Below are 27,646 nucleotides of genomic sequence, written 5' to 3'. Positions count from 1 at the left end.
TCTCCCAAGTGGAAGCCCCAGGTCGCACTCTCCTGAGCCCCGTGGCAAAGAGCAGAAGCTTCTGCAGCTCTCGCCCCTGGCGCGCTTGGAGAAAGAAGGCTTGCATTATTTATTGTTTGGGCTGGAAGCAGCCAGGCAGAACGAAGCCGCTGCAGCTGGGTAAAGCTTATTCTTGCTGTCGTCCGCTTTGGCATTTAAATCCATTCCCGCGTGGTTTGGGAGACAAATCCCTCCACGCTTGTTCGCCGAACTTGAGATGCACGCAGGCTCTTACCAACCAAGCGCCCCCGGGAGAGGCATTGCGCTCTGTCCCCTGGGACTCAGCTGGTCTCTGCGTCAGGAGCCGGCTGTTTCCTTTTTTTTTTTTTTTTTTTTTTCAATATGGCAGCATCAGATCTCAATCCTGATGCAAGGGGTCAAATAGGCTTGGTGATGTCCGCCCGCGGCCTTTCGGGCACGCCCAGGGCATTGGAAGAGCGCCAGAGGCCCGGACTCACGACCCAGAGGCTGGGGGCCCGAGGAGTGGCCTGGGGAGGGGCCGGGAGAAGAGGTGGGTGAAAGACACGGGACCAACTCCCCTCGCCTCTACTGGGAGGTTCGGGTCTTCACCGGGAACTTGCAAAGTCTGAGCTTCACAACTTTGCTGGGTCAGTCCCCCTGAAGGGTCAAGCTGCCGAAATGACTGTGGGGAAAGGTTTTCTTTCCTTCTTGTTATTCAGCCAAATGCCTAATAGCTTCCCCGAGGGTTTCAGCTTGTGATAAAAACTTGCCTGTCCAAGGGAGAGCTGGTTTAATAGATAGCTGGGGGGAGGGTAAGGGCGTTAAGGCAATACTAGAGTGACAGGTTAGGTGTGCGATTCCCGGGGGGGGGGGGGAACCCCAGGGGGTGTGATTTCTAATCTAAGCTTTCCTTTTCCTTGGCTCAGAATCAAGCCCTCGCCCCTTGCCTTGGAACTGTGCCTCAAAGCGGGGGAGGAGGGAGTTGTAAAACATTTTGGCGCGTTTTTTCTGGAGGTGGTTGTAGAGATGCCGCTGAAGTCACGGATGAGTAATCGCCGTGGGCGTTGGCGATTCCATAGATCGAATCCGCTGAGGAATACGCCTCTCCTTGCCAGAGGCTTCATTCCCCAACTTTACCAGCCAAATTGTCTTTAAAATGCCCAGCAGAAAAGACAATACGCAGATTGACTTCTCCGTGTCCCAGGAGCCGAACAAGACTTTTTGCTTTTGCCCAGATTTTGTTCTGTGCCAGGCTCCGTGTTAGGGGCTGAGGAATAATGGGAGGAAAAGCAACTTTCAAGGAATCAAGAATCTAGAGGAGACTGGTTTAGTAACAAACAATTGGAATTGCATGTAATTGCTGTAATAGAAATTGCACCTGGATTCTCAATATTTGTTGATTGAGGGATTGAAGAGGGACATGAATTGAGGAGTGAAAAAAAGACAGCCCAGGGGAGGAAACATTTGCCGAGGGTTTAGGAAGAAGAGTCAAGTTTGCCAGGAGAACATGGTGAGATTGTAGAAGGCACTCAAGGCATAGAAAACAGATGGTAGGAAACAAGGAAGATACAAAGAAAGCAGCTTAGAAGAAACTGCAAGGAATTGTTGGGATCTGAGGAGAGTGTGAGCAGTAGGTGGAATTGCAATGGTAGCTCCTGTGGGCATCATGGAAATCTTGTGTGTCCTAAGGAGGGAATAACTGGGGAATTAATCCTATATCCTTTGGGCAGCTAAATAGCACTGGTAACTGTGTGGAAAGAGATTGGATAAGAGAGCAAAAATATCCCTTTTTTCTTTTCTCACCTGTTAGCCCCAGACATATTTCCAAACCTGGACCATTCATTATGGGAATTGCTTTCAAAATCACAAATCCCAAACCAAAAAATAATAAATCAGTATTCTTGGTAGGATCTTCAAAGAAAGGAAGGAATGGTCACAAGAAACTTTAAGAAATAGTGGGGGGGAAATCTGTATTTACATATGATTTGCATGTGCTATATTTTCTCTAGCCATTTCCAGCTAAAATGGCATTACTAACAAACATTTTTAAAATAATTATTCTTTGTAAAAGATTGATAGTGCTTTGATTGTTTATTTTTCCCTTTGTTTGCAGTAATTTAGCTACCCTGAGCTCCTGAAGGCCTCAGGATAAAGACAGAATTAGAGAGGTGACCAGAAGCAAAACCAGTTGACAGAGGAAGAGCTAAACCTTGATGATCTTTTCTTAGGGCTACTTTTCCCTCTCCCCAGCTCCATGTATGGAGCGCCTTGAATTAGTGGAAAGTCAAATGTTCTCTACTAGTAGCTTATAACAATTATCACTATAGCTTCAATGGCTATATTTTATAACAATGACAAATCATTTTAGCTGAATGTAACCCTGACCATATAGAGTACCCAAAGGGTTTGCTAGCTTTCCACAAACTATTCTTCTCTGACAGGATAAAGTGGGATTTTTTTTTTAAAGAATTGTCTACCTACACAATATTGTCACACAGAAACAAATTTAGTTCCCCTGAAATCTGTGAAAAAGAGATATCACTAGCCCCCAAGTATACAGTGAGCCCAAGTGATAATAATGTAAGCTCAACTTACTTAACACAGTGACAAGAGAGCGAAGGCTTCTATCAGTGTCTTCCTCATAAAGAATGGGCTTAATAAAAATTGCCTGTCTCTAAGTTGCATGGGTTTCAATCTAACCCATATGTACTTATTTTGGATAAAGTGGATTTTTAATATTTTTTCCTTTATAGATTGGATCACTTGAAAATCACTACTTATTCAAACATAAAAACCATCCCCGAAGGTCTCGAAGGAGTGCCCTTCATATTACTAAGAGATTATCTGATGATGACCGTGTAAGTGTTGTGCATTTGTCTTCAAACTAATAACCTGACTTATCTGCTTTATGATTTCCAACAAGAGCAAAAAACACTTTGCAAATGTGATTATTTTTTATTGTGGTCACAATTATCTGTCTGTAGTGTTTCTTGTTATTTCTATAGGGTTATAATTCTATAGGAATATAACCACAAGGCACATAATAATAACTGGATTGGACTGGATAGACCAAGTTAAATAAATTTTATATATTATGTAAAAATATATGTTTAAAATATTAGCTCACAAATCGAGACAAAGAACATGAAAATGAATATTGAAAATTAAATTGCAGCTCTAATAAAAATATTTGCCAATACAATCAATTAACAACCTTTTATTATATACCTATTATTTATGAGCACTTTAATGTCCAATGTGAGGATGCCAAAGAAATTTAACATATGAACATTGATTTTAATAAATTTCAGCATAACTGAAAACACATTTTACCATTTCTGTGTGGTTTGGTTATATGGGGAACTAGTGCTAATGAGTGAGCTTTAATTCCATGTCTTTATGAGCCAAATGTTTCCATAAGTATTGTATTGTTTCACTGAAAGCATTAGATCTCTTTTTACCCTGGTTTGTATACATATTCAATGATTAGGCAAGAGCAGGAAATGTCTAGAATGAATATAGGTAAATAGTGTGAGGACAATTTGAATGTATATCTAGTGTACCTATTGATTTTTGGAGTCTGTTTTCAAGATCAGCAAACATATCAATAGAAATGGTGACTATATTGGGAGTATTGAAATTTGCATACACAATGTTGCCTTTTCTCAAGAATGTGCCATACTGGTAGAAATTTATCCTGGCTGGCCTGTTTTCTGTTATTATGATTTCTGTTGCCTAGGACACTCCAGAGAATTATGGAAGCTTTGTGAGAGATAGGATACACCCTTTCAACTTGCTAGAAAGAAAATATAAGTGACAGAAAGGTGATAAAACTATTGAAAGTACATGGAATTTATAAACCCTGTGAAATAATTTGCTATTTGTTTTGTTCTTAAACTGATAGAATTTTAAAAGGAAGAATAAAAAGGCAAATTATCAGGGTAGAGAATGACTGGGCCTGGGTTATGAGGCACCACACCTAGGCAAAGAACGCTATATCAGGACCATGGACAGCGACCACGGCTCCTAGGCACCCATAGCTAGCTTTTACTCAGGTTAGTGGCTAGATGTGTGAGACCAAATCAGAGGCTCAAGATTACTTGAAGAGTTTCTTGTCCAGTGAAATCTTCCTTTTGCCATCCCAAAGCAGATGACTCATTGTATGGGCTGTGAAAAGTAGGACAACTTCCAAGACTCTGGCTAAGCTTAGTCCTTGAGCAAAGCAAGAGATTTCCTTGTCTGCCTAAATGCATGCCTGACACTAATGCACAAGGAAGTCAAACTGACCTCCCTTCTCATCTTCACAGAAGAAAATTGGACAGAGTGGAGAAATACCTGTTATTATTACTACAAGTATCTCACTAAAGTGAACTAATGACCCAGTTCTATTTTCAGATATTTCTTTAATAGATGATTTTGGAGCAAAAATCTCAAGTGATAATGAAGAAAGGCTAAGAATTTAATCTCCAACATAACTTCATAAAAAAAAGAATCCATATAATCTTATGAAAAGTTATCCCCAGATTCATTTATTTTAGAAAAAATCCTAGAACCCATAGAAGCTAGCAGTGGAAAGTTGGACTAGATGATCTTTAATGCTCTTCCCAAATCAAAAGGATTATTTACATTTAAGTACATGATACCTATTACATACACAAAAGAAAGATACCACTAATTTCCTCTATTCATTTGGTCTGGTCTTATACAGCTTAATATGGGATTTGGAGTTAATGACATTAATCATAACAGTTTCCAACAATTGAATGTTTATCTGATCAGATGGCAGACTGCCTATTCTTATGTTCCCTTTTTTAAAAATTGCTTTTGGTTTTCATTTTATTGCTCTTTTTTTTTGATGGGGGATAATATTCTTTCAAAATAGCCTTCTGAAATGCTGCAATAGGCTATCTTTACAAGTCTGTTAATAAAATCTCCAACTGTAAGTGACTCTCTCTATCAAAGATTAGTACTTGTTCCCTAGCAGCCAGCTTCCAAAGACCAACTCAGATGACAGGTTGTATATTACAAGCATTGAGGTATTTTAAGCCAAAACAATTAAGCTTGAACCTACAGGCTCTTTAAAAATAAATTATAGCGGGGCGCCTGGGTGGCTCAGATGGTTAAGCATCTGCCTTCGGCTCAGGTCATGATCCCAGGGTCCTGGGATCGAGTCCCGCATCGGGCTCCCTGCTCCTTGGGAGCCTGCTTCTCCCTCTGCCTCTCTCTCTCTCTCTCTCTCTGTCTCTCATGAATAAATAAATAAAATCTTTAAAAAAAAATAAATAAATAAATTATAGCAACTAATGTCTAGCTTTCAAGTCCCTCCCAATATTTATAATAGGTTTGCCATAGATTTTCTAATTGAAAATTCAGGACAGTCTTAGTGGATGGATTTATCCTTTAGCAACAAATTATTTTTTAGTTTTTATTTTTGGATCTGACTCATGAGTATTCTCACATTAACAACATCCCACCAGACACTGGACTGTCATCATGTGTACAACAGAGAGAATATGTTTTGGGTAAGAAACAGTCATGTTGCTCAGTGAAATAAGAGCATGGTATTATTACATAATGAATATAACCACAAGGCAGTCCCTCACCCTCTCAGGGTCTCAAGTATAATAGGATTATGCCATAAATGTGGGAAAGGTAATTTTTGTATTGTCAGATCTCTTTGCATAATACATGAGACTAAATTAATGGTAAGTGTGCATGGTCAGTAATACTCATTCATCACCCTGGATCTGTTTCTCATATTAAATACTCTTAAGCAGGAGCTTGAAGCACAGGGGAGCCAGAGTTTCAGATTTGCAAAGACACAGCACCTTTCTTGTCTGGCAGAACATTTGCAATTTCTACCTTTTGCGTGTAAAGAAAGAGAAATTAAGCTGTAAGAGCACCACAACAGCAGTCTCTGGAATCTCTTAGCTTGTCGACTCATTACATGAAAATGGACAAATTTTCTGCTACAAAACCCTCAGACCGCAATAAAAAATCAGTATTATGGTCCATTTGCTGATTAAAGTAGGCTGAACTTTTACCTCCACTGGAATCATAGTGTAAATAATTTGAGGGAATCATCACTTCACTGATTCCTTCCCTTCCCCCTAAAGGTACAGTTTACTGTAATAGAGGAAATGTTCATTTCCCCAGTGGGCAATGCATTCTTCTCACTGAGCTGCCAGTTTGATCTGCAATCAAATGAAAACATTTTTGAACTGCCTCAACTCTGATGGGGAGGGTACTGGAGCTAGTTAGAGGGAAGATGGTTACACAGAGGTGACTATCTGACCGCTGATTTTCTTGCTATAAAACTCCTTGTAGGTAATATGGGCTGAACAACAGTATGAAAAAGAGAGAAGTAAACGTTCAGTTTTAAGAGACTCAGCACTAAATCTCTTCAATGATCCAATGTGGAATCAGCAGTGGTACTTGGTAAGTACTTACAGAAGGACTGTATAGGACCTGGGCTATTTACTTTGTTACATCTGCAAAATAGATTTTGTTTCTTAAATGATAGATAATTCAGTAGAGGGCTATGTTACCTGGAGATTAGGGCTGATGGTATCTTCCATGATCTGGATCTCCTGTTTTACTAGGTGAAAGTGTCTGAAACACAGATGTTTAGCCTCTATGAGAAGAAGGATTGTTACTTTCTTCTCTTAAGCTTATCTGGAGCAAATGCAGAAGAATCATGTCTTGCAAGTTAAGAGTTCCAAAACAGTAATCATGGCAAAAATCACATTTGGTCAGTTATTCTTGAGAACCTTTAAATCATCCAAAAGGCACAGTGAACATGATTCAGTATATACAGCCCTGAGTGGCAGTTCTTACATGCTAAAAGTGAGAATTTCTGAACCAAACTAAAGGAACACAAGGAGAGACAAAAGACATCTACAAGCAGATGTCTAGACTTGCAAACTGTTTTACTTTTAGGGATACCAAATCCTCATTGGTATGTGGGTGTTGCGTAGAGAAATTTTTTTAAAAGATTATTTATTTATTTATTTATTTGAGAGAGAGCGAGAGCACAAGAGGGGAGGAGGGTCAGAGGGAGAGGGAGAAGCAGACTCCTTGCTGAGCAGGGAGCCTGAGACGGGGCTCGATCCCAGGACCCTGAGATCATGACTTGAACTTGAGCTGAAGGCAGATGCTTAACTGACTGAGCCACCCAGAGCCCCCTGAGTAGAGAAATTTTAAGTGCCCCTTCTTGCCTGCAGAGTGTTCTCCCTTCCATTCTAATATTAAGGCTCTATGGCAGTAATACATGTTGATAGAAGTGTTTTTTTGTTGAGAATACTATAAAAGATAAGTTTTCATGACAACCATAAGCTAAGGCTTAGACGTCTTTGTTGCATAAAGGATGGGAAAAGGGATCGATTCCTCCTGACATTCTCTTAACCTAGGCAATACTTGTTCATTGCAGTAGAAGAGACTCATTAACATTTGTGCATTGACTGTATGTCAAATACTATTCTAAGTGTTTGACATGAATGAACTCATTTAGTTTTCACATCATATTGTAGATACAATGATTATACCCATTTAGCAGATGAAGAGACAAAGACATGGGCAAGTTTAGTAACTTGCCAAAGTCATCTGGTTACCAGTGGTAGGGCCATAATTCATGGCTCCAGAGGTCATACTCTTAACCACCACACTGTGTGATTGTTCTTGCAACTGACATAGAGATCTTCTCTGGCTTTGGCCAAAAATCTATGTGTAGTTCCAACCTCCTGTGATTTAGCTTCATGTTGGCCTTGTAAGTTCTTTTAAGAGGTTTCCCCTACTGGGGCACTTTGGTGGCTCAGTTGGTTGAGTGTCCAACTTTTGGTTTCAGCTCAGGTCAAGATCTTACAGGTTGTGGGATCAGCCCTATTTAGGGCTCTGTGCCCAGCGGAGAGTCTGCTTGGAGATTCTCTCCCTCTGCACCTCCCCTCACTTGCATGGGCTTGCTCTCTCTAAAGTGGATGAAGACATCCTTAAAAAAAAAAAGTTTTCTCCTACTTCTTTCTGAGAAGAATCAGCCAGGGGAAATTCATTCACTGATACTTTTGGCTGTTATTATTTATAAATTTCTTACTGTCCCTTTCACCAGAAACCTGGTACTTTTCTAAAGCATCTCCCTCAAATGCTTGGAAATGTGCTCATCTCTCTATTCCCTTGCTGTCCAGCTCTTCTCACTTATAGTCCCACACACTGTAACTATCAGAAAATCTACCTGAAAAGCAAAACTCCAAATCTCCTCTCATAGATACTTCCTCTCTAAATCACTGATACTTGAAAAAAAAAATACATCACTCATACTTGGAAATAGGCAATTAAATTGCAAGTCTTGGTGAGATGGCAGCCTCCTAGACATTCCGGGTTCTGCTTTTTGAAAAGTTATTAAAACATTCATGAATGACTATGAACCAGACAATATAAAGTAGGTTCAGTGTGGCAAGGGCAGCTCAGGATTTGGGAGAGATGGGAATATGCAACACCAAATAAAACTCTGGTAGATAAAAAGCTTGAGTGTGTCATTATAAATGAATGAAACTTGGGGATAAACTTCTTCTTAGAAGCCGTGAAGCTCAGTGAGAAGGGCACAGAGCGATTCATTGTTTCAGGTGATTTTCCATCAGAACAACTGGGAAAAGAATAGCACTCCGATGAATTCACTTGGCTCTACCATCAACTTTGTTGTTTATTTCACCTCCTTCTAAAAAGTAGAGTGACCCTGGGGGCGGTGGGAGATGGGGGGGAGATGGGTCTCCAGACTTGAGATTCAGTTCTCATTTTGCAGCTAGTAAATCATGAGTTTACCAATTCTTTGTTTTTCTTTACCAGCAAGATACTAGAATGACTGCAGTCCTGCCCAAGCTGGATCTCCATGTGATACCTGTTTGGCAAAAAGGCATCACAGGCAAAGGAGTTGTTATCACAGTACTGGACGATGGCTTGGAGTGGAATCACACAGACATCTATGAAAATTATGTGAGTCTGGGCCCTCCCATGACTACAACTTAGGGAGATGTCTACAAAGACACATTGTTAAGGCTTTCCTTTTCTCAAGTGGAAGACTGCTCTGATGTTGGCCCCAGGAATTATGGGCCACGGTTTTGCTCTTTCTCTTACCCTCCTGCCAGCACATAAGAACTTTTTTTGTATCAGTGGGCACTGAAAGAATTCAGTGGAGCCAAGGATTTTACAAAAGCATGTGTGTTGAGGAAGGGGGGAGGCACCTATACCAGCTAAATTATTAAAAGCCATTCAGACTCTACATCACTCAGTATTTGGCGGCATTAAAGCAATCAAATCAAGAATAATGCCTGAGCTCATTTTCACAGTCTTCTTCCTCACATCCTTTATAAGTGAATATCTCTGACATTGTGAAATTATATGAATGAGAGTCCTTCCATGCAAATTCAAATGTACACACATAGTGTAAAAAATGGCAAGCTGAGAAAAGAAATGTTTATTATGAATGGAAAAGAAGTAGATGAAAACTACTTAATTGTCTATTAAGTACTACGTGATATCTTAGGCCTTAAGATCAGTGTTTCATCTTTATGATCGTCCCTTGTCTTTCTGTCATCTTTTCCATTCCTTCAAAATTCTCCAGCTAAAGAGCAAAAGATAAGGGAAGAAAAAGGAGAGATAAAAAGATTAGTAGAAAGTAGGAGTTATTGAAAGATATGGAAAATGTAGAGAAGAGACCATACTGGTAACAAAACTCCTATGTGGGAGATGTGTAAGTATAACAATCTGTTTGGAAAAGGAGGTGGGACCTAGAAGCTTGTCTTCAATTTCAAGCACACTCTCTTTAATTAAATTACATGTTTATTTTGTGTAACTGGGGAAGGCTGAAGGAGATCACTGTGGACTTGAGCCCCACCCCACAGTCACTTATTTGCACCCATAATCGTGAGAGATGAGTGTCCAAGTGTAGCTAACTAGCTCTAGAGCTTAGTTAAGTCATTCAACCTCTCTGGGTCTCAGTTTTCTCATTTAAAAAATGAGGTGGTCAAACTAAGTAAACTCTGATTCCTTCTGGTTCCAATATCCTATGAGCTTCCAAGAGATACAGGTTTGGTAACATTTACTGAGAATTGGATGCTTGCTCACTTTCCTAGGTACATCATTTATGCCTGGTTTATGGGTATAATAAATGATCAGCCACTGGGCCAGGAACTCTGAAATGCAGACTTCTGAGCTATCAGCCAGGATGGAGGGGGTAGGGGCAGAAGGCTTGGGAAGTGCTACTTTTTTTTTTTTTTAATGATGCTACAGGGTTATTTCTATTGTCTCTTTAGGATCCAGAGGCTAGTTATGATTTTAACGATAATGACCATGATCCATTTCCCCGTTATGATCCCACAAATGAGAACAAGTGAGTAAATGTGGATGGGGGGGATATGTACTTTAAAATGCTTTTATCTTATTTGAGAAAATTACACTATAAATATGATTCACATTTCAGCTCTCAGAAAAGTTTTCATGCACACCATCCACACCACAATATTTTGTTGCTTTTAAAGCAGAAACCAGTGCTTCTATTTCTGTATTTCTTTTGGCTTATGGGGTCATATTTTAATTAAGCTTTCTTTCTATGTTATGAAATGCTTCATTGGTACTTCAAATGGTACTGAATAGTTATAGCTTTAGAAAGAATATTTGGGTTATAAAGAGTAAAATCCTCCAGACCATCTTCTCCAACCCCAATTTGTCTATGAATCCTTTCCTATTAGCAACATATTTGATGTTTGTTGTGGAAATAAAAAGAGAGGACAAAGATAACAAATCCCCATGACTTCTTTTGGCGGCCACAACCATGCTCACCAGTTCCCTCAGCAAAGTATGGCCAGTTACCAGGCAACAGAGATGTACTCTGAGGCCTGGCCCTCAAATCCATCACATTTTCTGGGGGCATTGGATGAGTCCGTAGTCTCTCCCAGAGTTTCTGCTGGGTATTGTAAAGCTAAAGGGAAGAGAAAAAGAGTATCTTCTGACTCCTAAAATAATTCTCCCTAGCAACCACAATGTGATGAGGGAGGCCAAGAGCCAGAACTGACAAAGCAAGAGGCCAAATAAAGAGCCAGAGCCAAGAGACTTCTTAACCTTTTTTCCTAGCTGCAAAGAAACTTCACCCTCTAGCCACATGGCCTCAAGTGTCCATACCCATGTCAGAAGTCTTCTTTTGCAACATCTCTCATAACCTCAAGAAGACTTCTGTACTTTCTTCTTCATTTGCTCCACCCAGAAGAGACTTGCGCCAAAATAGATCAAAGCCAAGGCAAAATGAGGCCTTGTTGCTACGATTGGAATGGAAAGATTCTACATAAAGGGGTTAATTTTCTCTCTGTGTGGCTTTTTCTCTCTTGGACTATTACCCAACTTGGGTCAATTGAATTCTCCCTCTCTTGCTCTCTTTTTCCCTCTTTCCCTCTTCCTTTCTCTCTTATTCTCACTCAGAATTCCCATGTGGCTGGTGCAGTAATGCTGACCTAAAGTTGTTTCTTTGGACAGGTCCCCTCTCCAGAAGGCCAACAAACACCAGGAAGAGAGCTGAGGCTCATGCACTTAGCCTCAACCTCTGGGTGTATATTTCCTCCTTGGGGAGAAGGGGAGGCTTGGGGATGGTTCCAAGATACTGCCTCTTTCAGTACCATTTACTTCTAGGGCTTATTTCTTAAAGGGGTTAACTACAAACAATGCCTAGAAGTTAGAATATTCCAGTAACAGTACAACGAGAACCACCAGGGGGTACACTTGGAGGAAAGTTAGATATCTCAGGAACTTATGACAGGAGCCCCAGACAAATCTTCAGCCATATTTCTAAGTCAAGGCAGTGCAGGGCCAGGAGGACAATGTGCTCTTTTGGAGCATGACCTTGTAATGTTATCCTGGCTGGTAGTCATGGCTTTGCCAATTATCAGTATAGAAGGTGACCTTGAGGAAATCACTTACCTCTCTCTGCCTCTATTTTTCATTTTGTCTCTTAAAATGGATGATAATGCACTTGCTTTCTACCCTCCTAAACGGAACTTCCTAAGGAAATGGGCAATAAGTTCTTGGACAAAAGGGGCACTTTATTCTAAGAAGTTAGAATAAAGTAAAAATGACAACTCTTATTCCACCTCCTTGGTCAAGACCAAAAGAGAAATCTGCTCTCAGCCATATGGGTGCAGCTGAGGAGACTGTTAGCTGGAGGTGCTAGCCTTCTTCCTAGGCAGTGTCCTCTAGGTGGGGCCCCAGGATGCAGTGTGGATGATAAATTGTGTAGTGGCTGCTTGATAGCCAAATACTTGGTAAAATGATATTCTCTAGAGGTTCTCTACTCATGAGAAGAGGGGACTCAGATTTTCCCTTTTTGTTCCCCCCAAAAGGAGGAGTCTTCTATCCAGCATTCATAAGACTGGATAGCCAATTCAGTAGCCACATTTTCCCCAATTCACAGAGCTCCAAAGCCTTCAAAGAAGTAGCCTATATAATGGTACTTATTTTGTGCCTGAAAACTCTGAGTTTCCAGAGCATAGCCTGCCATGGACCTCCCACATAGTGTAGAGTTAACGTGACACAGCCAAACAGCTAAGAGTATAAGCTTTGCAGCTAGATTTAGATTAAATATTAGCTCTGCCACTTAACAGCTGGGTGACCTTGAACAAATTATTTAACTGCTTTTTTGCCTCAGTTTTATCATCTATTAAAAAAGAATAATAACAGTAGCTACTTCTTTGGGTTATTATGGGGATTAAATGAGTTTATATATGTAATTGGCTTGTATAGTGTCTGCAAAGTATTTGCTATGATGATGAGCATCATCATCATCAAGGCTTCACATTTAGCAACTAAGATAGGTCGACTTATGGTAAAAAATCAACATGACAAGAATAATACCATCTGAGAGGAGCAGAGACAGAGACAAGTCAATTTTCTGAGCCAATACAGAATCTGCTGTTTGAAAATTACACAATAAGTAACTACCTCTCAGGGTCCTCTTGACTGTCAACCAAAAAGGTAGCATCCCTATCATTTATCAAAAGGTATAATAAAAAATAGTGTTGCCCTTCTAGCATGTTGTCAGAAATAAATCCCTTAGGTTTAGAAAATGAATGGCTCCATTTTGTCTTGGACTTTATAGCAGTTAGAGACTATTATCTCCCAATTCCAAGGGCATTATCTCCCCAAACTATCTATGTTGCTTCTGTGTTGTTTGTTATTACCATGTAAATGAGATTAATAGGAGCTGCATTTGAATTCTCCTCTGCAAATCAAAAGAGGAATCACTAAATAATAAAATCTCAAAAGAGCAGGTAACTCTTACTATTAAGCTGGCATGAATCTATATTCAGAATTTCAATACCGATTACAGATTATCTTTCTATTAAATAACATGTGTGGCAGGGGTATTTTAACTAGGATAATAGTAGTCTTTAAACTATCTTGTGGAAAAATTTTTAAAAAATCAATTTGTTTAAACGCCAGTTACTACCATTGTTCTAAGATAATAAAGGGTTCTTTTATCTCAGAGATTAATTTAAGGAAAGAAAAAAAGCTGCAGGTCTACAAAGAATGACATAGTACCACTTTGATAAAGCCTTCCGTTTTTCTCAAGGTGTGGAGGTGGGAAGTGACGGTAAGAGGAGGGAAAAAATATCAATCTTTTTTGTACATGATCCTACTGTACCTTTCAAGAAAATAATTTTCAACATGTAAAGAAAGAGAAATCATAGGCAGTGTCACATTGCACCATTCTTAGGACAGAGGTGCTGTGCTGGGAAAGTCTGCCAACAGTTTGATTCTATTGGCTCAAGCTGGAGATTCTGCTATCCTGGCCCTATCTCCTGTCCTGTGTACATGGAAATACAGGTGGTGGTGACTTCTGGGAACACAGTTTCCAGAGCGGGACAACTCAGTTTCTCCTTCTACAAAAGCAAAGAGAGTTAATCCATCAAGGAAGCATAAGATTCTCTTTACGTGTTCGATGTGCACACAATTCTCAGAGAATGGGTGTGTTGGTCAGGGCAGCTTCGGTTGCAAGTGAGAGAATCCTAATTCAAAGATGAAGTAAAATGGGGATTAAAAAAAAAATTACCCAAGGGATGGTCTAGCTTCAGGCATTCCAAGATCCAGGAGCTCAAATAATATACTCTTAGGATTAGGACCCCAATCACCGTCTCCATCTCTTAACTACTTACCTCCAATTAGCTTCATTCTCAAAAAAAAAAAAAAAAAAAAAATCTTGCCTGGCAGCAAGATCCACATGGCCCATGGAACTTAAAGCTGTAGATTCCAGAAAAAGAATAGAATTCTCTTCCCCAGAATATTGCAACAATCCTTGAAAGCTGTCTGGGAAGAAGAGGCTCATGATAGACTCACAAGGAATGAGGAAAAGCTACCTCCCTAGAGGAGAAAATGCTAGGAGGAAAAAAAGAAGCAGCAGATGTCTGCTGCATTAGGAAAGACTTTGAATTAAAGATAATTATATTGTTCTGACTTAGGATTCCTCTCCAGTATTAACATGAAAAAGCAGAAACATCCTTTAGTAAAAGGTGACCAAGAAATCATCTTTGGTACTTCAGGAAAAAAAAAAAAAAAGAGAGAGAGAAGTGAAAAGGAATCATTTTGGATAGTCAATTTAGCATTTGTATATTCCCTGCTGGGCTAAATTAATAGATGTCTAGTGTAGTGATGTCTAAAACTAGGTGGCTGACAGTGTTGCTCAGAACTAACTCTTCCCCTCTTTCCTATGTCAGCTCCTCCAAAACACCAACAGCCTCTCCATGGCTCTCAGGGGCTTCCACAATGGAATGAAATCATGAAATAAATTCACATTAAAGTTCTCTTGACTTATTGACCCTCCTAAGGTTGGGGGGGTGAGGGTGGGAAAAGATTATTATCCTCAGATTTTCAGAATTGATGCTTGAATGGTGGACTCGGCTCTGTTTTAGAGATGGACTTTTCCCTCCAGATACTCTGAAATCATAAATTACCCTCTTTGCCTGATGGCAAAACCAGTCTTGTTCAGGCTTCTGGCCCCAGTCAGAGTTGCAGGACGGCCCTGGTTTCCCAATTAACCAGCTAAAATCTCAAACTCTCCTTGGTACCAGCAAACCCTCAGTTGCTTTAGTTTGGTGGAGGATGGTTAGAGGAGGGGAAGAGGGCTTGAGAGAATTCTGTTCTACTTATCCTGCTAGGATTGGTCTAGGATAACCTAATCCAAGGAAGTCACCAGACAGAGAGTGAGGAGCAACTTCACCAAAACATATATGGAGCAGACGTCATTTCTTTGAAATGGCTTCAGAAAGTGTCAGAGCTGCTCATGACAGTATCCACAGCTAACACTTCCCGAGTTCTATCATGATACCAGCCGCCACTCTAAGTGCCCTGCATGCAATATCTCATATGTTGCCACAAAACCGTTGAGGACAGATAACTTACCCAACGTCACACCACTAGTCAGTGGCAGAAGCTGGAAGGTGAATCACATACTTTGGCTCCAGTACCTGTATCATCTGACACCTACACTTCATCTAATACTGATGGGCAGGGAACTGGCAACAAGGCTGACAAAAAGTTGGTGTGGCCACGTACCAAGGATTCATGTGCAAATGACAGCTTGCCCTCATTTATGTTTTATAATACCTATTTTTAATCTTCAGACATGGGACCAGATGTGCAGGAGAAATTGCCATGCAAGCAAATAATCACAAGTGTGGGGTCGGAGTTGCATACAATTCCAAAGTTGGAGGTAAAGCAGAGGGTTGCTCCTAGAGTTGTGAACTTTGAGTCTTGCATCACCTGGTGTAAATAAGGGGGGGAAGGGGGCTTTCAACAACCAGAGGAAGAAATGAATTCCATGTAAAATATGCTTCAGGATTTAAGTGTGATTTGCAAACAAATCAATAGGTCTGGGTTCCTAAAAAATGATAGCTGAATATAGCCTACACATCTTTGTGGGGAGAAAAATGGAAATGTTGAAAAGCTTTTAAACCAAAGCTAATTTTCTCTGTGTGCTAATTTACAAGGGTTTGTTATCGAGTGCTTGCTAAGGGAACAGAAGGAGGAGGTAAATTTAGGCAAAGAATTTCCCTGCCTCTCAATTCTGTCATTCTTCATTTCATAGCAAATAAGTGTCTTAAGAAAATAAGAGAATACATACTGGTTACATGAAGAAGCCAAAGGTTATCTTTGACAGCACAGATTCAGAGTCTGTGTCTTTGTGGGGAAACATACTAAGTTCCATTGGGGCAATTTAATAGAGGAACTATTTACAAGACTTAAGGGAAATTATCACTATAGGGTACACCTGAAACTAATATGACACTGTGTTAACTAACTGGAATTAAAATAAAAACTTTAAAAAAAAAAGAGTAAAGGGAAACCAATAAGGAACAACAAGTGAAGACAGATGTTAATCACCTTTGGGCCTAAAGGACCAAGGGGAAGGAGAGGTCAGTGGCAACTGGAGAAAGTTGGGGCCATAGGAGAGAACCACTGGACAGGAGCTGTGGCCCTGAATGCAGCAACAGGGCTTCTTCTAGGCAAGGAGGAGCCCAGGGAATGAGTATCTTGCTCTCCCCTCATCCCCCAGCCTCCTGCTGCCATCTTCCTGCTGACTGATGCCAGTGGGAAGGCAAGAGAACCCAGTGATGCAGTCCACGTTCCTGTGAGGATGGGTGGACGGTGGACCGGCAGGGGCTCACAGAGAATATAATCATTGCCTCTCCGCTTTTCACTATCCCTACCTTGGGCTTTCACAGTTATGCTAACAACTCTGAGCTTAGTTTGTTTTCCAAGCTACAATAGAAAAGATCATCTGTAGAACATGCCAATGACAGTAAAGCTCCTTTAAACTCTGCATAAGTATACCTTGAATTTGATTATGACTTCCTTGTAAGAAATCAAATGAACACGCATTGTGGCACATATAATGAATCTCTCCCTAATTCAGCACACTATTACATTTTGTGACACTCCTGATCCCTCTGATACCAGCATTGTCAAAATTCTGTGTGTCCCCCCCCCTTTTTTTAAGTGCTGTGTTAACTTTTAAAAAATGAAGGCAGAGCACAAATCAGGTAATCACCTAGAGAAATACTTCCCTTTTTAAGTCATGATGAACTATCTAGCTATAGTTTGTGAGACAATCTTCTGATCCCTTCACTTTATAGAGGAGCAATCAGAAGGAAGATTCTCAAGGCAATAGCTAGTTTGTGGCAGCGCAAAACTAGAACACAAGACTTCTGATTCCAAGTCTACTGAGATTTTTTTCATTATTCCACCCTTTGACGGTCTAGCCCCAAATGCATTTTTAAATAATACTTTTCACTTATTAGGCACCACTGACTCTACAACACATTATAGGTGGTGTACTCTGTAAGTTAACAGGTTGGATATGGGTGCCAAATTTCTGGGATTCAAGTCCCACCTCCCCAGTTTCAAGTTGTGTGACCCTGAGCAAGTCATTGTCCCTCTCTGGACTTATAGTCCACCTGTAAAAAGGGAAAAATCATGGCACCCATCTCAAATGGTTGTCCTAAAGATAGAGGAATCCATATGTTTAAGGCCTCAGCATGGTAGCTGCATATAGTATATCCTCAAGGCACATCAGCTGCTATTATCCCCATTTTAAAAATTGAAGAAACTGAGGCACAAGAGGTTAAGTGGCTTGCCCAAGATCACACAGCTAGTAAGTAGAGCTGGGATTTTTTCTTTTTTCCAAAATAAATTCTTAACCAGTTTTGTTTTAATCAATATGACTTCTGCTAATTACGTTAATTGCATGTTCTTTTACCTATGCTCCATAGTAAATAATAGCATGCAAATGTAAGGCTGTGCACTCTACTACATGATCAGCCTGAAGCCAGGAATAACCCGGTAGTTGCCTGTATCTGTCTAAATTGCTTTTGCCTTCCTGGCTCTTGAACACATGAGTCTGATGACAGGTGACAGCCTGTTAGAAAGGACAAAGAGCTACCACGTCTGCCTTCTCCTAATGAAAAATGATTCCCCCTCAGGAGCAAAATCCATGGCAATGATTTCATCCTTGAGATTATTTGGAAGAAAAGGAAGCATGTTCCTTGAAAATGTTTCTCAGCAAACACATAAAAGAATGGCCTCTGGGTTACTTTTAATCAGTGCTCAGAAACAAGCATTCTTTCCCTATTTGTTAGTTTCCTATTGTGGGTAGATCTTTTCAAGCTGCACAGTGTCCCATACAGAATCCTTCGTAGGGCACAGGCTGGGCGACAGTCGTTTGTGGTACAGTCATGAACAGACAGGTCAAGGGAGGGCTGTTTGAATACCTCTTTCCAAAAGCTGTCCTGTCATTTTCAGGTTATTGGGGTAGCGAGGGGAGGGGGGACATTTTGTAATCAGTAAAGATCATGGTCCCTGCTTAGTGCATATAGTTATCTCTAGAGGGCAGATACCAAAACTTATGGAGGCAGTGACTTGTATCTTCCTTCTGTGCTCATAGCAGCCTGATCACAGGCACTTGAGACCTCCAGTGGTTACCCTGTTTTTAACTCTTTCGAGTCTTCTATAAAATGACTATTAAAAAAATAAAAATAAAATGAATATTAAGAGCATAATACCATTCTGCATGTACACGCTGACATCCACTTACTTGCTTCTTGTGTGATTTACTGCTCAGGCATAAGAATGCTGGATGGCATTGTGACTGATGCTATTGAAGCCAGTTCAATTGGATTCAATCCCGGACATGTGGATATTTACAGTGCCAGCTGGGGCCCTAATGATGACGGGAAAACTGTGGAGGGGCCTGGCCGACTGGCCCAGAAGGCTTTTGAATATGGTGTCAAGCAGGTAAGATGCTTAACACAGACCCGCCTGAAATGAAACCTGACCATTTGGATATGAAGGAAAGGGAAGAGCACTCAGCTTATATGGGAAGAAATGGCTTTGAATTTCTTGTCGTTGCCTACACTTTGAAATGCGTTTAGAGAGCCAAATCATTCTTCGGAGGGACAGAAGTTAAGGGTTAAGAGAGTTTTCCCCATTTGGGTCTGACATTCAACAGAGATTCTTTATGCTCTTAGAATATTTACTTTAAAAAAATACTCTGGAAATAAAATTTTTAAAAATTAAAAAATAAACACAAGTAAGTAAATCAGAAAATAAATAAATAAAATTAAGAAATACTCTGGATATGTCCTTTCTCATTTTCCTGCTGCTTTTGGATGTTTACACTAGGGACACTACTACCCAGACTTCTTTCAACTCTCTGGAAACGCATCCTTAAGTATACCTATGTGCTACTACTCATTTTGTACGTGCCCGGTGCGGACTTGTGCCTTGCTGGTGTTGCTCTGTTTACTGCATTCTTAGCAGGATTCTAAGGCCTCGTTCTGCACAGGATCAAACAAAAGTAGAAACTTTGGAGAGCACAGATTGAGAAGTCATAGAAAGAGTAGCCTTGACGAGTTGCATTCAATTGAAGAGGCCCTTTTAATGCAGCTGCAAAACAGATCTGAATAATGCCTGATTTTGTCAATCAGTCAGCCAGAAGATGCAAGCAGGAAGAAAGAGAGGAAGTTCAAAGATTCAAACACGGCGACATAAGCCAAGGGAAGAGTGCAAAAATATGAGCGAGTGCTAAAGGCCAGAGTATGGACCTGCACAGTAAGGAAAAGAATGAAAAGCACTCACTCAGACCCATGCCAGGGAGGGCCCAAGGGAGGGAAGACTGGCAGAGTCACAGCCCAGGGACTTCTCATATGCAGTCTCCTGAGGCTTCCCATAGGGAGGCTGGAGGACCTAGAGTTGAAACGGACTCCAAATAACTCTGAGAACCTCATGCATGTATTTGTGGGGGGTTTCACCGGGGTGTTCCAGTGATCCCAACCAATGACAGATGTGATCTAGTCTGGCTTTTCCTTTAGGGGAGACAAGGAAAGGGCTCCATCTTCGTGTGGGCTTCTGGGAACGGGGGGCGTCAGGGCGATAACTGTGACTGCGACGGCTACACGGACAGCATCTACACCATCTCCATCAGCAGCGCCTCACAGCAAGGCCTGTCCCCCTGGTACGCTGAGAAGTGCTCCTCCACCCTGGCCACCTCGTACAGCAGCGGCGATTACACCGACCAGCGAATCGTACGTTGTTTTGTCTGGCTCCTCTGCTTAGGTAGGAGAGCGCGGCTTGCGTTCAACAAGACCCTTTGGGCGGTACCTCTGGTCAAATTGATTTGCTTAAGTTTGAGGACTCAGTTGGAGAGACTCGCACTGTACTCACCCGAAAGGCTGGCATCTAGTGGGAAGTTTTCTCTCTCAAGGATAATGACGCCTCTGCCAAGACGATGTTGCCTCTCTGTCATTTTTAAACTCAGCCCTGAGAAGCCACTAAGTTGTCATTACATACAGCCAAGAATCCAAATGATTTTTCTGCTTGTGTGACGCCTCCCTGAAAAGAGCCTTAAAGGAGATTTCAGGGTTGCAGCGGCTTTCCCACCCTTGTACTTGGTGATCCTTTAATAGCAGGGACATTGTCTGACTTGCCCTTTAGCGGATGATAAAAATACAGAGCACACACTAGCCACATCTCCTAAGAATGGATGACCTGCAGGAAAATAACAGTCTAAATTTTCCCCAAGATGAACTTCTCAGCGTCTGAATAAACAGCTCGGGAAGGTTATATGCTCAGAGAGCATCTCTAGCCCACACTTGGCTGTGCCTTCACTTCTGTGAGTCAGACTGCCAAGGGCAATTATTGGATTTCCCTTCAAGGGCACAGTGATGAAGGGCCATCCGGCGGCTCTGAGAACAAAGAGAGGGACTTCTAATTCTAAAATGTATGGCCCCAAACTTAACTCCTGATATAGAAAGAACAACCGGCTAAAGCCTGTAGATTGTAATCTCAGTGGAATAATAGGTCATGATTCAATGAGAGTGTGGGTGAACCCCATAATAATTAGACATCGGAATGTGTATAAAATTCCTCTGAATGGCATCTCAAAGAAAATTGTCAGTACTCTTTTTTCATACAGGATCACTATTCTGGAACTCTGTCCATTTCTGCAACTCACTCTAGTTTAGACAGTAAAACCCTAGGCTCAACTTAAAAGCACTGGCCCCCTTCTTATGCCCTTATATTCAATTACTCAAATAATAGATGGTGATGTTCTCTCCAGGAATTGTTTACGACAGGAGTAGTTGCTAGCCTTTGAAAGAGGTGTATCAGACATGTGTCCCCCTTGTTTTCAGAGCCCCTGGGGGTGTCTAAAGTTGCTTTGCTTTAGCCTGCTTTGCAGGCTAAAAATGGCCTGGTAGGCATTTCGGTCAGCATTGCACAGACTGGCCCTCAGCTGAGCTACTGCACTCTGAAGCCCGAGGAAGTTTCCATCTTCGTAAAGATCTCTTCTTAGGTACATCAGCCAGAGGAGCGACAGCTGGTGGATTCTATTTGAGACACTGGCAATAACATAGCCTTTGTCTTACGCAAACCCCATCCTCAGCTCAGTCAGCTCTGGGGGCTTACGTGCGTCAGTAGGGAAAAAGGGCAGCCTTGCTTCCTCAGCCCTCTAAGGAGCAGTGCCACCATAACTTGCGAAATTCAGCGACTCCAAGTGGGAAGCCAAAGGAGGTGATAATAGAACAAATTATTTTTTTACACCTCCCTCCCACACATTGAAATCTCTAGCTGAAAATGATAATGTGGGAGCCCAGGTGGGTGTCTTGTTAGTAATCCTTTGGCCTGGTGACTTGCTCAACCAGCACCACTGTGGTCCTTAAGGCAGCCTGATCGGAAGTCTTTTTGGTTTCTTCCCTTCAGTCTTGGCAACCTCTTCATTAAGCTAACATTAGCCCGGGTAATTCCTTACATGCAGTAATATTGTGTAAGAATGCTTTCACAGACAGGATCTCATTTCGACCTCAGAATAGGAGTCAGGAAATGTCAACCTCATTCTACAGATGGGGAAACCAAGTGACATGCCCATGGGACACATCTACTGAGTAGCAGTTTTACAATTTGAAAACAGATCAGAGTCTAGCACACTCTTTGGTTGAAAAACACCATTTTCACCAAAGTGCAAATATGCTAACTCAGGGCCATCAAATCATGTCAACAGTGAGCGCAAACTACACACTTTGTGCACATTTTGTGCAAGTAGCTCAAGTGGCCCAAATCAGATGGCTTTGCATCCTTGTGCCGAAGAGACAGTCGAATGTCAATTCTGAAGGCAAAAGGGAATTTTGCATGAGGCAGAATTTCTAAATATGCCAGACCACACACAATGGACCTGATGATTAATGGGCCAGCATGATTCACAGTGATTTTGAAACTGTCCCTTCTTCACAGACAGCGTTTCGTTTGGGAAACTCGGAAGAGAAAATATTCATAGTGGGAGTACTTCATCCCCAGAAAAGGCAGCCTGATGCCAGAATTATAGACAAGTTGCATATAGAGGAGCATGAACTAAAATATCAGCAGATGGCAAACATCCGCCTGTGGTTTAGAGGAGGAAGTAGGGAAGCGAATCAGCTGAGTTTCCTGATCATAGCATATGCGGCCATAGGTAGGGTTAACCCCCAGGGCCAGGGCACCCTCCTCACATGTTCTCCCACATTTCTTTCCCTCCGGATGCTACCCAGACAAGTGCTGACCTGCACAACGACTGCACAGAGACCCACACGGGCACCTCGGCCTCGGCACCCCTGGCTGCTGGCATCTTCGCTCTAGCGCTGGAAGCAAAGTAAGGTCCAGGAAACTTGTAATCACCTTTGCTGCCTCTCCTTCTTCTTATTAACAACATATCTTGTTTTCTGAATTATGGTTACAATAGAAAACTTAGGAAACTATAAAAAATAATCATAAAAATAAGCTCTCTTCCTGTTAACCTCTCAATGTAGATTTAACACACACACATCTTACAAAATTGGGACCTCCGCATACACATAATTGTAATTTTTTTAAATCTACCCTATAATCTTTTAAGAGCACGTTCTCATGGCTAAATCAATGTTCCTTGACCTTTACAAATTCATGCCTTCCTCCCAATTTCCCTCGCACTCAGCTGCAAGGTCTTTTCACTTCTGTTTCTTCCCACCAGGAAAGACTTTGTGCAGATAACTTCCTGTGGGTAGTGCTGGGAACAACAAGCTTATAGAACTTCCTTTTTTTTTTTTTTTTCAGATTATATAAGCCCAGTCCTAGAGCTGATCTAACATCTCAGAGGACATGAGAAGTAAAAACAGAATTTTTATCTTTTTGTAGTATCCCATTATATAAATGCAAATTACATTAAAGTCATTGAGTTATGTTTAGATACCCTCTTTCATCCATAAATATTGGTAATTTCCTCAGGACAAACACCCCTGATTAGAATTTCTGGGTCAAAGGGTGTGGCATGTTTTAATGATTTTGGTACACACTGACAAGTTACTGTTCAGAAAGATTGTATCATTTTATTTTCCCACCAACTCTGTATGTGTAAAAGCGCCAGTTCCCTTACCAACGTTACTTTTATCATCTTTTAAATGTTTGCTATTTTGATAGGGGAAAATGGTATTTCAACTTTATATGCTTTCATTTCACTAGCAATGAAGCTCAGTATCTTATATTCTTTGGCCATTTGTCATCTGTGATTGCTCGTTTATGACCTTGATTTTGTTTTATGGCCTTAGTTTCAAGAAGCTATTAATGCTTGGTTAGTTTGACATTTACGTTTTAATTTTATTTATAAGTAATTTTTATTGCAATGAAGTTAGTATGTATACAGATATATTTGTCCGTCCTTTTCTTTAAGCCATTTTCCTTTGCTTTCATGCTCAGAAAAATATTTACAACCCCAAATTCGATAAACATTTATTTATATGCCTTTTATTATGGTTCCTTTACCATATTTAAGTTTAAATTCCCCTGGAATTTTAGTGTGTGATGTTAAAAAGGGATTTAACAGTATATTTAACAGTATTTTGTTCCTCATATTGGTTACCCAGTAGTCCACCTCTTAATGCAGAGGAAAAAATATCTAACTGCTGCACACTGTGTACCCACAGCTTTTTATTTGTCCTTGTTTCTGCTTTCTGGTGGTGAGAACACTTTAAACATCAAGTCAGATGCTCTGGTTGCATGATAGAGGAATTGGTTAAATTTGTAAGTTACTATTATCCTTCCTAATCAGAAGGTTATCCTAGAAGAATATCTATATTCTCTAGAGAGAGAACAAAGCATTCTCCTCACGTCATATTCAGTAGACAAGGTTCATAATAGCTGAAAAGTAGAATACCTTAGCCGCTGCCATAGCTGGAAAAACCCCGAAGTTGCTAAGTCTTTGTTCTGGAGAGTCCAACGTAGATTCAAGAGCCCTGGGGCCACTTGTGGAGTTGTAGTTTTGTCCTGGTACCTCAGCTATGAGATGGCCACAGTGGCTAAGAAAGACAGGCCTAGCAAGGTTTGTACCAAGAATTCACCTACTTGGAGGGGCTGGGAAGATGTCTGGTAAGGGAAGAGCAAATCCAGGGGCTCAGTCGGAAACAGGGACACTGGAAGTTCTGGGGCCCAGCAGAAGAGCTAAATTCAGAATGTGAGTTTATTTGTAACAGGAAGGGAATGGACAGGGGGCAGAGTCTATGAACACAAGGGAAAATGGCGTCAGCAGATCCTTGAATTTGGATTCAAGGAAAAATAATCTAAGCACTCAAAAGTGCAAGGAACCCATGGCTTCAAGTTCTAGGCATATCACTAGCTATGTGACCTTAGGCAAGTTAATCTCCAATTGAGGGCTTAATTGACCATCTAGAAAATGGAGGAGTTGGATCATACCATTTTTTTCAAACCTCTTTCCTTTATAAGATTCTCTGATTTGAAATTGAAGGTATCAGCAAATAAAGATCATCCAACATGAATTGTTGAGTTTGGTGGTGAAAAGTCCAGAGTAGAAGAAAAGAAGTTTCAATGAAGGCAAGCAGTTTCACACAGGTGGTAAAATAGTCTTAGGATATTTATGATTGGAGGATATAAGCTGTTAATTCCAAGGAGCTATTAAAAAAAAATCCTTAAAATTTCAAGTCTTCTCTACCCAACACCTATCAGATGCATGTAAATGTAACTGGCCAGGCCTAAGCCATCCTTGTCTAGTGATCAGTATAATAGAAACACCCATCGCACTGAACAGATATAATATTAATTTCATGTAAGAACCGAAAAATTTAAAATTGTAACCTCTGATTTCTAAAATTCAAACTTTTTTCTGTGCAAGGAGAACACGATCTAAGAATCATCTAGCCTCATTAACTTCAGTTAATTTTTAATAGGTTTGTTTTAAAGCAGGAGCTTCATGGATTGCTCTGAAATAACATGGATGAGTTTCCAGCAGTTCATGAACTTTGAAACTAGATGCAGAATTGTTTGTGTGTATATGACATTTTTCTGAAGGAATGGTTTGTAGGGTCCATCAGATTCTCACACTGTTCATGATTTAAGAGAGATTAAGAATCCATGATCTCCCTGGCGCATATAATAAGAATTTAATTCCTTTCTTTTGTATTCAATCATTAGTAAGATAGACATAATCTAGCTTACATTTCATATACTTCATGCCAAAGTACAGGGAAATTCTTGAAGTGTCCGTTCTCAAATAGATGGTTTTCTGAACCCTATTCAATTGTCTATACAGAGATGATTATTTCAGAAATTCTGAATGCCAGTATTTCTAGAAGTGCCCCTAGATAAACAAGATTGGGAGAAAAAATTTAACCAAGTGCTGCTCAAGGAACAACTATGGATACTGAAGAACAACGGTGGGCTAAATTTATCAAGAATAATAACATTAGGATTTGTCAGGTTCTTCCTATGGGCTGGACACTGCACTAACCTCTTTGTGTGCAATACTAATTCAAACCCTTACAACAGCCTTGTGAAAAAGAAATTATTAGTTGCATTCTATAAAAGAAGAAACTGAGGCTTAAAGAGGTTGAGGAATGTAACCAAGAGCCCGCAAAGAGGTACAAGTTCAGGCCACCTCAAACCCGAGCCATGAACTACTGTCCCACACCGCCTCCCACAGCCCTGCAAGAGAGAGGAGATGCTCAATGGCAGTCTGCCATCCCCTCAAAGAAAGGGGCGTTAAGAAGACTGATGCTGATCAAGGACCGCCATAACTCACGTGCTCCTGAGTTTCTCATAAATGGTTCCTTGTCACAAGCAGATTACTTATTATGCTACATTAAAGAAGACATAGCTGGAATGCCAGGGAATGGGAAGAGGAGAAGGAAGGAGAAAGAATGGCTCCTGGCTCAAATATGTGTAGAGGAGTACTTTCCCTTCCTGGAGGAGTGTTTCTTGAACACCAGCATAATCAATCACCTTAGGAGTTTAATTAGTAGACAGACTCCTAAATCCTAATGCCAGCCACTCAGATTCCTAAGTATCGTGTGTGGCCTAGGAATGCCCATTTTTAACAAGTATCCCAGCCAGTTTTAATGTACCTTCACAAATTTCGAGAAACTGCTGTAAAGAAGTTTTCCTATAATCTCATCCAGCTGTGGTTGTAAAGATGCTCGATAAGGTACTGAATAGGTGTATTATATATATATTTATAGATATATACAATGAGAGACAGGAATTCCTTGGACTAATGCCTCTGACACCATTATTGTTAAGCAGTCAGTGTACCTAAGAAAGATAGCAGGCAATAACCCCAGTCTTCTGAAGAGAGAGCAAAGGAATCAGAATAATTTTTAATAGAGAACAAAAATTCTGAAGTAAAACACTGAGTCCCTTTATACCCATGGAGGTATTAAACATACAGATGAGCCAATCTTCTGTTTTCATGAAAGGCTAGAGGAAGGGAAATAGGATTTCAATGCTACATAAAACCTTTGGATAAAGCACATGAAAGAAATCCTTGACTCAGAATTGTGCAATGTTGGAAAGTCTCCAGGTTAGAAAATCTTTAATATCTAGGCGTACTTACATGTGTTTAGAGGCTGAACCACGTAGCAAGATTTTTCACATTAGAATTTTGTCTCCAGATTACTTTACCTACACTAATGAGAAGCAATGCTTAATTTCAATGTTTAATTCCATAACCCTTATTTTCTATAAACATATCCTTGATTAGCAACCTAATGCAGTTTTAAAAAATTTAATTATTGTGGATGCTGTTGAGAACTAATTAACAAAGGAAGGCTGTCAGGAATGAGATGCACTATTGTTAGCAGCTCCTTTTCATTTCTGAAATGCAATCACACAAATGAAGAATAACTCTGTTAGGAAAACAAGCTTAATTTTCCTAATTGCATGACAGCGAAGCTCCCTTGAATATTTTGCAAAGAATAGGTAAAAGAAAATAAAAATAATAAAACCTGCAACTAAATATACAGTAAATGTTCTGCTATAGAAAGTCTATGCTTTGTGTTTGATTATTATAACCCTGCCTTCCTTAATACCTCGCTAGTACACTTCCTCTTCCCAACTTCCATATACACACCTGCTCTCACTGATGGTCCAAATGGGAAATTGATGTGTTTCCCATTGACCACATTGATAAGAGGCTTTTACCTAAAACTTCCTTTAAAAAAACTGGAAGGAAGCAAGAATTTTAATAAGATGCTTCATAGAACAGAATTTGTTTCTGCATTGAGAAAATAGCCACTTCTGCTAAGCTAGTTAATTATTCCTTAATGTGGGT

General features: G+C 40.5%; 1 protein-coding gene across 2 annotated transcripts in view; it reads left to right on the top strand.

The window, feature by feature from the left end:
* The window catches only part of PCSK1 (proprotein convertase subtilisin/kexin type 1), a 42,497-nt gene that overhangs the window by 513 nt on the left and 14,338 nt on the right, over positions 1-27,646 (top strand). The window contains exons 2-9 of one of the 2 annotated variants that reach the window (XM_027607209.2): positions 2,754-2,858; positions 6,328-6,438; positions 8,836-8,982; positions 10,302-10,378; positions 15,651-15,739; positions 18,647-18,819; positions 19,896-20,108; positions 22,605-22,705. In XM_027607209.2, the coding sequence (XP_027463010.1) occupies positions 2,754-2,858; positions 6,328-6,438; positions 8,836-8,982; positions 10,302-10,378; positions 15,651-15,739; positions 18,647-18,819; positions 19,896-20,108; positions 22,605-22,705 (1,016 nt within the window). The remainder of the gene's footprint in view (positions 1-2,753; positions 2,859-6,327; positions 6,439-8,835; positions 8,983-10,301; positions 10,379-15,650; positions 15,740-18,646; positions 18,820-19,895; positions 20,109-22,604; positions 22,706-27,646) is intronic. The other variant, XM_027607210.2, reaches the window with a different exon arrangement.

The sequence above is a fragment of the Zalophus californianus genome, chromosome 5 (assembly GCF_009762305.2).
Source record: "Zalophus californianus isolate mZalCal1 chromosome 5, mZalCal1.pri.v2, whole genome shotgun sequence".
Lineage (NCBI taxonomy): Eukaryota > Metazoa > Chordata > Mammalia > Carnivora > Otariidae > Zalophus > Zalophus californianus.
This window is presented reverse-complemented; position numbering and strand designations above follow the sequence as displayed.